Source organism: Eucalyptus grandis, chromosome 9 (genome assembly GCF_016545825.1).
Source record: "Eucalyptus grandis isolate ANBG69807.140 chromosome 9, ASM1654582v1, whole genome shotgun sequence".
Classification (NCBI taxonomy): domain Eukaryota; kingdom Viridiplantae; phylum Streptophyta; class Magnoliopsida; order Myrtales; family Myrtaceae; genus Eucalyptus; species Eucalyptus grandis.
The window spans coordinates 2,234,687-2,247,746 of NC_052620.1; the positions used below are offsets into that span (position 1 = coordinate 2,234,687).

At 39.2% G+C, this 13,060-nt stretch overlaps 1 protein-coding gene across 3 annotated transcripts; it reads left to right on the top strand.

Annotated features, from left to right (window-relative positions):
- Nucleotides 1-667: 667 nt before the first annotated feature.
- LOC104418030 (F-box protein At3g07870) lies at nt 668-9,187 on the top strand. Of its 3 annotated transcripts, none has more exons than XM_039302112.1 (2): nt 668-1,717; nt 8,771-9,187. In XM_039302112.1, exons 1-2 carry the CDS (start codon nt 700-702, stop codon nt 8,878-8,880), a joined length of 1,128 nt encoding a protein of 375 aa, XP_039158046.1. In that variant the 5' UTR covers nt 668-699; the 3' UTR covers nt 8,881-9,187. The 3 variants fall into 3 exon arrangements, with proteins under 3 accessions (XP_039158046.1, XP_010027543.2, XP_039158047.1); XM_010029241.3 differs by lacking the exon at nt 8,771-9,187 and adding an exon at nt 2,592-2,939 and having other exon boundaries at nt 668-1,837; XM_039302113.1 differs by lacking the exon at nt 8,771-9,187 and adding an exon at nt 2,596-2,939 and having other exon boundaries at nt 668-1,837.
- Nucleotides 9,188-13,060: the final 3,873 nt, after the last annotated feature.

Sequence of the window (13,060 nt, forward strand, 5' to 3'; positions counted from 1 at the left end):
GCTAGCGTAGGGACCCATCTCCCACAGCGCCGCACTTAAGTCATGCAATTACGCACGCGGTAACTCGAACCTCCCTTCAACTGGGATGGGGGAAATGCTAGAACCAACACCCCCATAGCGAGGTGGGTGGTGCGACATAAATTATTGATCGCCAAAAAACCAAAAAAAAAAAAATTAATTTGAAGGATGATTCTATCATGCTTGAAGAGAAGATGAATTTATCCAAGTTCTTCAACTCATGACCGGCGAATGTAATTGGTTTCTCCACTTTTTCCCGAATATCCCTATGATTGTGCAAATACATAGGAGCATGTATTTTTAAGGATCCTTGAAAAGGATATCATCTCGTAATAATTATGGATTTTTGCAATTTACTTTAGACAACTCGATATTATTAGTCATGATGTGTTTATATCAACTGCCACGTGCTTATATTTTAAATAATACTGAAAATGATTAAGAAGATAAAAGAAAATAATTGTGCATTTTCAGGAGGAAAGCTTTTAACCCAAAAAAGAAAAAAAGAAAAGGAGAGCTTACATTAGGAAACTCCCGTGTCAAGTCACGCGACAAAATCGTGTTAGGTCACGTGCCTATCACGTGGCAAACAGAGAGGTGTAACGGGGGACTGCGACGGCCACTTCCGCAGCGTAGTTCTTTCCCGCAGCTCTCTACTCGCTCTTCTTCTCAAAAGCCACCATGAGTTCCTCCTCCTCCTCCGGCGGCGGCGGCGGCGGCGCGAAGCTCCCTCACGACGTCGCCGTCGAGATCCTGAAGCGGTTGCCGGCGAGATCCCTCCTCCGATTTAGGTGCGTCTGCCGATCGTGGCGTTCCGCCATCGACGACCCTCGTTTCGTGGCCCTCCACTGGAGCCACTCCGCCCTCCACGCCTCCAGTCGGCATCTCGCGTGTCTAGACTGCGGCGACGACGCCGTCCAGAACCGGTGCTCTCTGTTCCCCAACGCCCCTCTCGCCCTGCCTCCTCCCCCGTCGCAAATCGAAATCCCGTTCGTTGCTCCTCCCAACCGTTACGCCCTCGTCGGTTCGTGTAACGGTTTGATCTGCGTCTCGGAGAGTTCCAGTGACGGCACTGAGCGGGCGCTGTATTTTTGGAATCTATTCACCAGGAAGCATAAGGCGGTTCGGCTCCCCCGTCCGGAGCGGATGCCACCCTTCTCCGTGGGGGGCGCTCATGTAGTTCTGGGGTTTTGTTTCGATGCGAAGTCTAATGACTATCGTGTTGTCAGGATTATCCGATACCTAGGTATTCGCCGTCGACGCTTCCGCAATAAGAAGCCTCGAGTCGAGGTTTATTCGTTCCGTACAGATTCATGGAAGACCTTGGAATGTGAGGTTCCTCTTCTCTGTGACAGTGCGGTCTTCTTGAATGGGAACCTGCACTGGTATTCTTTCAATGGGGAGGGGGATGGATACGGATCCATAGTCTTGTTCAATGTCGCAGATGAGGTGTTTGATGAAATAGCTCTGCCGGAAGGGATCAGTCCCCATTTTGTGTTGTCCGTGACGGTATTGAATGAATCGCTGGCTGTGTTCTTTAGTCATAGGGAGGCTTGTTTCGTTTGGGTTATGAAAGACTACGGCGTGCCAGAGTCTTGGAGTAAGCTGTATACTTTCGAGGTTACGGAACCGGTAACAGGATTTGATGGCTTTACATGGAATGGCGAGCTTCTTATGGAAATAAATTGTGAAGAACGAGTTTCTTGGAATCCGATCACAGCACAACTCTCAATTCTTCCATTGTCGGCGAGATACAAATTGGTCCCCGTTGTAGAGAGCCTCGTTCCACCTTAGATATGACTCGATTGCTGCTATATCGGTAAAGATTAATTCTGACTGCTGAAAAGTTGAAAGTTACATCTGAATTGAATTGAAAAGATGTAGTTTTATTTTTATTTATTTTTGGGTAAAGGAGAAGATATGATTTTATTCGTATGTGTCAGCCATAAAATGATGAGAAGTAGTGCGGCAGTGTGTATTTACTTTGGATACTTGTTGCAAGATTTAGAATGCATTTTCATTTTCACTTCGAGTTTTTCTTTAGACTAGTGAAGTGTGTCCTCTGTATGACTTCCGCATTGTCAGCACCAGCGGATTTTAGACCATGCGGAAGAAAATGACACAGCTTTTTGAATGCTATGCATGTATGTGTTCGATGCTATGCCACCATAAGCATTTTTCAGCTTCCATAAGACCAAAATATTCATGGCTTGAATCACGCATCTTGATCCCGGGGCATTGCAACTGGTGCAACTACAGATTACTATATTTTGTTTCCTACCACAGGACTCTGTGGTAGCACTGGCAATGCTTACCTGGTAAGCTTATTTATCAATATATGCAGACTGCTGCATTAATGGATGAAGGAAACAGTGGAGATTGTATTACCACGATACACTATTTTTCCCCCCAAATGCTTTGGGATCAGAAGTCTCACTTCTTGTTATGATACACCAATGATTTTGCATGTCAAGCCTTATGAGAATTTGGTCTTTAGATGAGATAGTCTCTTTGCTTCCTCCTCGGAAAGACATCTGAGATAATGATTTTTAAATTGCAATTCTCTTCCAAAGTCAGGTGCAAGGTGCTGGAGCTCTTCTTTATTAACAGGAATTCTGGTGATTGGCAATGCAAGTACAGCTGGCTCTAACAAAAATGGGGGAGTGGCAAAGGACAGCAGAAAGTGATGTTGAAGTTTCTTCGGAATATAGTTTACGTGGAAGGCAAGAAACAATCTGCTTCATGGTTAAGCTACTTCTCCCTTCGAGCATGTTCTTAGATTGATCGATTTGTTACTTAACATCAATTTGAAGGCTATCTAGTTTCAAAAGGATACATGTCGTGCTTATGATTATCTATATAATGTAATGTGTGAGATTTGCTTATACTGTCATCTATAATGAGTATGTCTGTTTATATAACTATTTTCTTGCTACCATCTTTAAAAGCTAAACAATTGAGGCACCAGCCTTTTTTCTTGCCGATCTAAACATTAGGTTTGTCAACCTAATTTATGGTTGTCAAAAGCGGTCTCCGTCTTGAAAATTTTGTGAATTTATGTTATGCCATAGGAATTTGTCAAAAAGTGCTCCAGTGCACTTCTTAAACAATCGAATCAGCTAATGCTTATTTAGACAATGAGAAAGAGTTCAGAAACTCGATGATATTGATAGGGGAATATGCTATATTTAAAGTACTTTGTTGGGTATATATGTATTCAGTTGTTGTATCTAACACTTAACTCTTCCAATACCTATGTCAACAAAAGCGCTAGCATTTAATTAATTGAGATTAGGGTGTAACTAACCTGGTAAATTCATCCTAAAGGCTTGAAATTAGGGAGTAATTTTAAAGTTAGGGGGCTAATTTTGTTAAGAGTTGTGGTTGTTTTCATTGTGCCTGATAACGTTTTTTGTTGGACTTTTTAACACTGTATCATATTAGACCTCAATTGTTTCTAACATTTTCCTCTACTTTAAGTTTTTGAATTTGATTTTCTAACATTTGTACCCCTTAAGAGTACTTCTTTAAACCAAACACTCCGGTGTTTCGAGCAAATTTATATAATTATTCGAAAACCCTAACATGACTCTTGCCCCTTCTTTGACACGCTGCCAACCCAGACCTCCTCATTAGCGTCCCCATCAATTTGCCCATCTATCTCCTTTTTTTTTCTTTTTCTTTTTTTTGTTGTTGTCAATTGATTGTCTTCAAGCACAACCTTGGCATCTTTGACGTGATGCCTACCTTGCTCTCCTATCCTTAATTCCTTTCCGTTGACTTTGGTTAGGTTAATTGGATCATCATCATCTTCATCATTACTATCTCTGGTTTTGTTGCCCCTATGTTGCACAATTTTTTCTTTAATCTGCAAAATAGAGAGGAGTAAATAAGGGTGCGTTTGTTTGTGTTTTTGTTCAAAAATTGTTCTAGGAAATAGAAATAGAAAAAAATATTTTTGCTCCGAGGAATAATTTTTAAACAGGAGAATGCGATTGGTAAATTTGTTCGAGAAATAGAAAAAGAATAAAAACATGTTTGGTAAATTTGTATAAATTTTTTTATTTCTTTAATTTTTTAATTTTTTAATTTAATTTTTTCTTTTTCCTTTTTCCTTTTTTCTTCTTTTGGTCGGTTGCTAGCCTTGGCCATGGCCGACGAGGGCTAGCGGCCTCGCCCAACCACAGCGTGGCCGAGCTCGCCTAGCCGAGCCTCGTCGGGGCCGGTGACGCTTGGCCTTGCCGGGCCGGCGACGCTTGGCCTCGCTAGGGGTCGGTGAGGTCGCCGACCCTCGACGGCGTCGTCAACCTTGGATGGCCAATCGCTAGCCATGGTCGAGGCCGGCGATCGGCCAAAGAAAAATGAAAAAGAAAAGAAGAAGAAAAAAAGAGAAGAAAAAGGGAGAGAGAAAATTTGTTCTTAAAAATTGTTCCGAAACAAGTTTTCCTTGTTTCTTATTTCTGTTCCAAATGTGTTTCCGGAACAAAACAATAAATTTGGAATAAAAACGTAAACAAACGTGTTTAATTCTTTTTTGTTATTCAAAACAAAAAAAAAAGGAATTGTGTTTATAAACAAAAAAAAGAAATACAAACAAACACCCCATAAATCTTTGATAACATAATTACTAATGCTAACATCGTGACTAAAGGTTCTCTTTATTGGTGACATACTTCCCACCACTAAATTTTTGTAATAGCAAAACCAATGAAATATTGTAGAGTAAGTTAAAAAATTGAAGATATGTTTCATGATATTTTTCCTCTCAAATAGATTGTCTATGGAAAAAAGAAATGAAATACAATTTTATTCTGCCAATTAGATTTCTCAAAATTTGGGGCACCAATTAAAAATGTATGTATTTAATTTCATAATCACAAAATAGTGGAAAACAATATTGTAAGACAAAATAATGTATTCCTTATGTATAAACAAAATATCTAATTATTGATGAGTGTAAACTTCCCAAAGAAAAACAATCAATTGTTAGACCTTATTCTTAAGAATGAGAAATCACTGAACTTAAAAAGGACAAACTCCGAAGTTTTAACGTGCATTGGCGACCCAACCTGCAAACCAGTCCATCATTGTAAACTGAGGACAAACTCCAAAGTTTTAAAGAGCAGGGCAAGAAAATCAATCAATGGTTTTCCTCTGAGGGAAGAACTGAGGCCAAGGCTGAACCGCTAGCCCATTGGCGACCCAACCTGCAAACTGAGGATGGAAGATGTGGCGGAACTTACGCCGGCCCTACTGGACAAGTCTTTGACAGAGTACTAGGAAGAAATCCAGCGCATGTATAACCGTGGCTTGACAGTGCCGAGCACCGGTCCTGCCACTAGTATTGTGATTTTAGTTAGTTATATAGTTATGATTATGATAGATACATGTACAGAACAAGATCTGTTTGGTCCTCGGATGAGAAAAGGAGGACATTGATTTGACCGTATGGATTCAAAATTCAATGAGGATATGAAATGATGCTTTCTCTAAGATGAGGACTTCGAGGTCGTTATGATCTGCTTAGTGTTTGATTTCTGCCTGCGCAGATCTGTTTCCGAAACAGAAGCCTTGCCTTGTGCGGTTTGCGTTATCTACTGCAAATTGTAGATAGTTCTCTCTTCGCAAGATCTGAAGATCTTTTGGCTTCAAAAGCATGCACATCACGAATATGGTTCACTGAGTAACATGTTTGAAAGATGTCCGTGTAAGTTGTCTGCAGTCTTAATCCAAGTCGGAGCTCTAAATCTCTATGCATGATCTGCAAAAACGACTTAACTTTTCATGTTTATTCGTATATCTTAATGAAGTAAAGACAATCATATCGTCTTGGACATGATGGGATGGCCCTCATCCGCTCAAATTTCAAAGCTAATAGGGTGCTGAATACTTTGTAGATGCGAGGAAATTTGCGCAGATAGCAACAAGAACGATTGAGGTAGGAGTAATTTTCCTTCATTATCAAGAAGATGTTTGCCTACAAAAGTGGAATCCTTGTATTGAAAAATTGTTCCATTGTGGTCCATTCATGGTAAAGTCTCCAATACCAAGAGAAAATTGTCCAAAAAAAATCCTAAACCTATTATACTTTTGTTAAGTCCCTCTAAACATTTCAATTTTGTTAATTAAGTCTTATAACCTTTTAATGTTTTATCAATTTAGTCCATTTGGTTACTTTTGAACATAAATTATTGGTATGAATGCCGACCGTTCTACATAATATGACCTGGCGCTAACGTAGATAATTTTTAATAATATTTTAGTATATCTCCGACATGTCTTGTTTCTTTAGTCAAGTATGTGTGGATCTTCTATTTCCAGGTGGGTCCTAGACAATTATTTGCTTGTCCAATAATTTTCTCTTTGACAAGTTTTTGACTTTTTTTAGACATAGAATCTGCCCCCTCGCCATCGTCATTTCCAACCTTGTCTTCAGTTGGATATTTGAATATTTTGTAATTTTGATGATCCGTTAAGAATGTCACCATAAATTGTGGAAAATAACTCTGTCACAGCTCCTCAAACATGTGATCTTTTCACCCCTTTCCAGAAAGCAATTATAATGAACATTTTTTCTTTTTTAATAACTAAAAAGTAACAATTTTTTTAAGTCAAAAAAGTTAAAGAAAATAAAAGGAGCATTCTAAATTTCCTCGCATTGAGCGAAAGAATGAGGTCACATAAGGACAATTAAGGAATGTTATTGGTTGTTATTTCTTGATAGAAAGTAAGTAGTTAATTTCTTTCCTTCAACTTTTTATCCTTTTTATTTGACCATTTTTACCTTTATTTTATCTTTACTTTATAATTAGAGTACTACGTACACACAGACTAAATGTGGCTCTCAAAAAGTGAGACAATTAGGAGTCTTGGCTTATATATACAAAAATTTAAGTTAGAGACAAGACAAAATGCACATGTATGAAACAAGATTGTTATGTATGATTAACATATTTCTATTTAGTAAAAGTTGTGGATGGAACCTAACCGTATTATTATTATTATTATTATTAGCCGAGACCATCTTGATTTCCAAAGGTTTGGTCCAAACTCCAAAACCCTGTCTCCACATCTCAAAAGAGATGTGTAATCAATGAGGCCCATTTGATCCTACCAGTAAAGTGGATGAAGTAAGTGGTTACTAAAGAAAGTGATGGGATTGTTTTACGTTTATATTTTTCTTAATTTTTTCATGAGGATGCTCAATTTTTCTTTTTGTAATTTTTACTCAATTTGGAATGAGGCCTAACTCAAAAATGCCTGAAATGTTCAGTTCAAATTGATTGAGTTTATGAATGATATTTATGCTTATTGTCAAATATCTCTTATTTATTTCTTTAAGAGTCTTTTGATATGATTTGTACTCTTTATTTATTGTTTCTTTTATGAAATGAGAACTGATAAAAATAATAATCTTTTATATGAAATAGTATATAAAGACGCCCACGTAGAGAGAGAGAGAGAGAGAGTGATACCAAAAGAAAAAGTCGAGAAAAATATTGTGCCGTGTCAGCAGGAGAACTTACATTAGGAAACTCCGGTGTCAAGTCACGTGGCAAAATCGTGCAATGTCACGTGCCTATCACGTGGCAAACAGAGAGGTGTAACGGCCAACGGGGAGTGCGACGGCCACTTCTGCAGCGTAGTTCTTTCCAGCATTTCTCTACTTCGCTCTTCTTCTCAACCCCTGAAGCCACCATGAGTTCCTCCGACGACGACGGCGGCGGCGGCGGCGGCGGCGGCTCGAAGCTCCCTCACGACGTCGCCGTCGAGATCCTGAAGCGGTTGCCGGCGAGATCCCTCCTCCGATTCAGGTGCGTCTCCCGATCGTGGCGTTCTGCCATCGACGACCCTCGTTTCGTGGCCCTCCACTGGAGCCACTCCGCCCTCCACGCCTCCAGTCGGCATCTCGCGTGTCTAGATTACGGCGACGACGCCGTCCAGAACCGGTGCTCTCTGTTCCCCAACGGGCCTCTCGCCCGGCCTCCTTCCCCGTCGCAAATCGAAATCCCGTTCGTTGCTCCTCCCAACCGTTACGCCCTCGTCGGTTCATGTGACGGTTTGATCTGCGTCTCGGAGAGTTCCAGAGACGGCGCTGAGCGGGCGGTGTATCTGTGGAATCTATTCACCAGGAAGCACAAGGCGGTTCGGCTCCCCCGTCCGGAGCGGCGGCAACCCCTTTCCATGGGAGGTGCTCATGTAGCTCAAGGGTTTTGCTTCGACGCTAAGTCTAATGACTATTGTGTCGTGAGGATTATCCGATTTGTAGGTGTTCGCCGTCAAGGCTTCCGCGACAGGAAGCCTCGAGTCGAGGTTTATTCGCTCCGTGCAGATTCGTGGAGGACTTTGGAATGTGAGGTTCCTCTTCTCTGCCATGGCAGCAGTGCGGTCTTCTTGAATGGGAATCTGCATTGGTGTTCTTTTAATGGAAAGTGGGATGGATACGGATCCATAGCCTTGTTCAATATCGCGGGTGAGGTGTTTGATGAAATGGCTCTGCCGGAAGAGATGCTTCTCATAAACAGTCTCCATTTTGTGTTGTCTGTGGCGGTATTAAATGGTTTGCTGGCTGTGTTGTTTAGTGGCGAGGAGGTGATTGAGCGGTTTGATTTCAATTCCGAATGTTTCGTTTGGGTTATGAGAGACTACGGCGTCCCTGAGTCTTGGATTAAGCTGTATACTTTCAAGGCTACCGGACCGGTAACAAGATTTGATGGCTTCACGTGGAATGGCGAGCTTCTTATGGAAATATATTGCAAAGAACGAGTTTCTTGGAATCCGATCACAGGACAATTCTCAATTCTTCCACTGTCAACGAGATACGAATTGGTCCCCGTTGTAGAGAGTCTCTTTCCACTCTAGATATGACTCGATTGCTGCTACATTTATTGGTAAAGATTGACAGTTGAAAGTTACATCTGAAATGAGAAGATATGGTTTTATTCGTAGGTGCTCCATTTACTTTGGATACTTCTTGCAAGCTTTAGAATGCATTTTCATTTTCACTTCGTGTCCTCTGTATGAGTTAAAGTATGCAACTCAAGACTGCATGTATGACTTCTGCATTGTCAGCACCAGCAGATTTTAGACCATGCGGAAGAAAATGACCAAGCTTGTCAAATGCTATGCATGTATGTGTTCGATGCTATGCCACCATAAGCATTTTTCAGCTTCCATAAGACCAAATTATCATGGCTTGAATCACGCATCTCGATCCTGGGCATTGCAACTAGTGCAACTACAGATTACTCTATCTCGTTTCCTATCTCAAGACTTTTTGGTAGCATTGGCAATGCATACCTAGTAAGCTCATTTATCAATATATGCAAACTGCTGCATTAATGGATTAAGGAAACATTGGAGATTGTATTGTTATGATACACTCTTTTCCCCCAAATGTTTGTGGTCAGAAGTCTCAGTTCATGTTATGATACACTGATGATTTTGCACGTCAAGCGATATGAGAATTTGGTCTGTAGATGAGATAATTTCTGTGCTTCCTCCTTGGAAAGACATCAGGGAAATTGATTTTAAATTGCAGTTCTCTTCTAAAGTCAGGTGCAAGGTGCTGGAGCTCTTCTTTATTAATAGGAATTCTGGTGATTGGCAATCCGAGTTCACCTGGCTCTAGCAAAAATGGGGGAACGGCAAAGAACAGCAGAAAGTGATGTTGAAGTTTCTACGGAATAGTTTGAGTGGAAGGCAAGAAATGATCTGCTTCATGGTCAAGCTACTGCTCTCTTGGAGCATGTTCTTAGATTGATTGATTTTTTGCTTAACATCGATTTGAAGGCTATCTAGTTTCAAAAGGATGCATATTGTGCTTATGATTATCTATATAATATAATGACAGGGATAGCGAAAAGCTAAAACGTGTGAGATTTGCTTATACTAGCATCTATAATGAGTATGTCTCTTTATATAACTATTTTCTTGCTACTATCTTTAAAAGTTAAGCAATTGACGCGCCAGCCTTTTTTTCTTGCCGATCTAAACATTAGGTTTGTCAACCCAATTTATGGTTGTCAAAAGCGCTGTTCGTGTTGAAAATTTTGTGAATTTATGTTATGACATGAGAGTTTGTCAAAAAGTGCTCCGGTGCACTTTTTAAACAATCGAATCAGGTAATGCTTATTTAGACAGTGAGAAAGAGTTCAGAAACTTGCGGTGTCACAAATCACTTGATGGTATTGATAGGGGAATATGCTATATTTAAATACTTTGTTGGGTATATATGTATTATGTCGTTGTATCTAACACTAACTCTTCCAATACCTATGCCAGTAAAAGAGCTGGCATCTCATTAATTGAGATTAGGGTGTAACTAACCTGGTAAATTCATCCTAAAGGCTCAAAATTAGGGAGTAACTTCAAAGTTAGGGGGGTAATTTTGTTAAAAGTAGTGGTTGGTTTCATTGTGCCTGATAACTTTTTTGGTTGGACTTTTTAACACTATATTGTGTTACACCTCAATTGTTTCTAACATTTCCCTTCGCCTTTAGTTTTTGAATTTGATTTTCTAACAATTGTGCCCGTAAGAGTACTCCTTAAAACCGAACACTTTGGTCTTTCGAGCAAATTTATGTAATCACTCGAAAATCCCTAATATGAATCTCTTGCCCCTTCTTTGACATGCTGCCAACCCATACCTCATGCCGTCACCGCCAACCCATTGGCGTCCCCATCATTTCACCCATCTATCTCTATTTTTTTTTTTTCAATCGATTGTCTTCAAGCACAACCTTGACATCTTTGACGCGATGCCTACCATGCTTGATAAAATCACTGGAGAGAGAGTACAATGGGTCTGCCCACGGTCGTGAATCAATCGCGTGATGGCTTGTGGGAGGGTTGGTGAGGACGGACCAACAGAGGGTGGTGTGGATCACTACTGCCCCTTTAACACTAATTTGATGAGTTTTGCGGGTGCAAGGAGGAGGGCTGTTCTGGAAAACTAGAAAAATAAAGAAAATATAAGGTAAAAAATGATTAGGAGAAAAGGGAAATTTATCCTAGGCCATTCAAATTAATTGTGCGGATAAGTCCATTTCTCCAAGGGTGATCTTAAGATGTAAATTATTGTCCTTAACTTCAAAGAAACATAATCTATTAGGAAATATCTGATGAGGCAATGACAAACTTCACTAATTTTAGAGAATCTTGAAGACTTGTACACTGAAACGGCTTCTTTAATGGACTGTTTTTCTTTCTTGATATAAAGGAAATAACTAAAGAACTGTTTTTCAGGAAATTGGCCCTCAATAAGCAAATTAGGAAGGTCTTCGTTCAATAACTAGAGAACTGTTCTTTCCTTTAATGGACACCCGAGATTATTTTTTATATGTGAAATTCCGAATGTTTTGAATTGAATATTTTACGGCTGTCCAAAATCAAGTAATGCAAATTATGAAAATTATATTCGTGGTTGGATTCGTGGAATCGTGAACAAGAAGCAGAAGTAATATTGACCTTCCTACTGTGCGTTGAAGTGTTTGGTTGAAATTGGAAACTGCACTGGGGGCTTCGAGTTTGACTAGGACTTGTTCAACGTGGGTTCTTATAAGAACCAGACGCTTTAACGCACAGTAAGAAGGTCAATATTTCCTGCAAGTAGATTGGAGCTCCTTCAGAAGCGCTGTTTTCTTGTTTGATCTGTTTGCTTGTCTGTTATGGCTATTTTCTAAAATTATGCTTTATAGTGCAAGACAGATAATATTGGGTCTTCGCTTTGCACAAATTATTTCTTTGGATTAATATACTCCGGCACGTGTATTTGAGGTGTAGTATAATTCATTATCAATTGCGACGCCAAATTCCATAATCAGTACAACTAACTGGGACATGCGAGGAGTTAATTTATTATTATTATTATTATTATTATTGTAAAATGTATTAAGAGCATGTATCGTAGTTGCCCTAGGTCTACTGACAATGGACAAGATTATTGGTTGCAAAATGTAAACTAAGTTACATCAAATCATATGTGTGTGTATGCGTGTGTGTAAGGATTAAGTTCATAACTTATGCCGGTGACAACTATCATTTGAGTTTGCCATACTTATCCTTAAGTTGGTAAGAAAAGGGGCTCGGACATCAATTATTAATTATTTAGCCTTTGTAAAGATAGTAACTCAAACACAAATTATATAAAAGGAAATACTCATCATTGGAGGTGAAAAAGGGGAAATACACAATTGCAACAATTTAAGCTCTGTGTGTTAATTTGTCGGTTATCTTAGGAGTAAAAACTTGTGTAACTTCAATGGAAAAACTTAAGCTCTGTGTGTTAATTTTCACTGAAGCTTTGGGATATAAAATGTAGATTGGCTTGTGGAGGTTTAATGCAAGTATTGATGTCTTTACGTAAAGCGTGAATTGAGCACCGAGTTTTTGAAAAATCGATGATTAACTGTCATGCATTTATAGTTTTGGTCTCTCAGACATTCAAGAAAGCTGAACAAGTTAGACTCACATATCATGAAAAACATGTCTTTACTTGTTTCCTTTTATCAAGAAAAACCAAATACATTTGACACAAATTAGTGAGGAGTTTTCTCAAAATTCAATAGTGAGACTATAGCAGAGTAGGTATAGCGTGTTAATTTTTGTGCTTGGATTTAAACAAATAAATAAATGTAATTAGATTTTGATGCTGGAACTATTCAACATTCACAAAAAAGTTCTTTGACCATTGAGATATGTAAAGAACTGTTACTGTTGATATGTACGTTTAATTAATTATGCTTTCTTGAATGTCTAAGGGAACAAAATTGTGAAATCTAAATAACTATTTTTCATCCATCTTACGAAAACTTGGCGCTCGGTTCACACTTCATATAAGAGAATGGTACTTTCCAACTAAACCTCAGCAACCCATTTAATAATTTACATCCAAGAGTTTCAAAAGAAATCACCACACACAATCTAAATTTTTCACTGGACCTACACAAGTTTTTGTTTCTTGGAGAAATGAGAGAATTCTTTTGTCTTTAAAAATTAGTGTACTTTATATCTTTAAGATACAAGTTAAGTATCAGATTTA

Bases quoted from the DNA above. Each gene is read 5' to 3' on its own strand.
- LOC104418030 (XM_039302112.1), top strand. From the start codon at position 700: ATGAGTTCCTCCTCCTCCTCCGGCGGCGGCGGCGGCGGCGCGAAGCTC. The intron at 1,718-8,770 runs TTTCTTGGAATC...TTATGGAAATAT, and splicing joins AATAAATTGTGAAGAACGAG to ATTGCAAAGAACGAGTTTCT.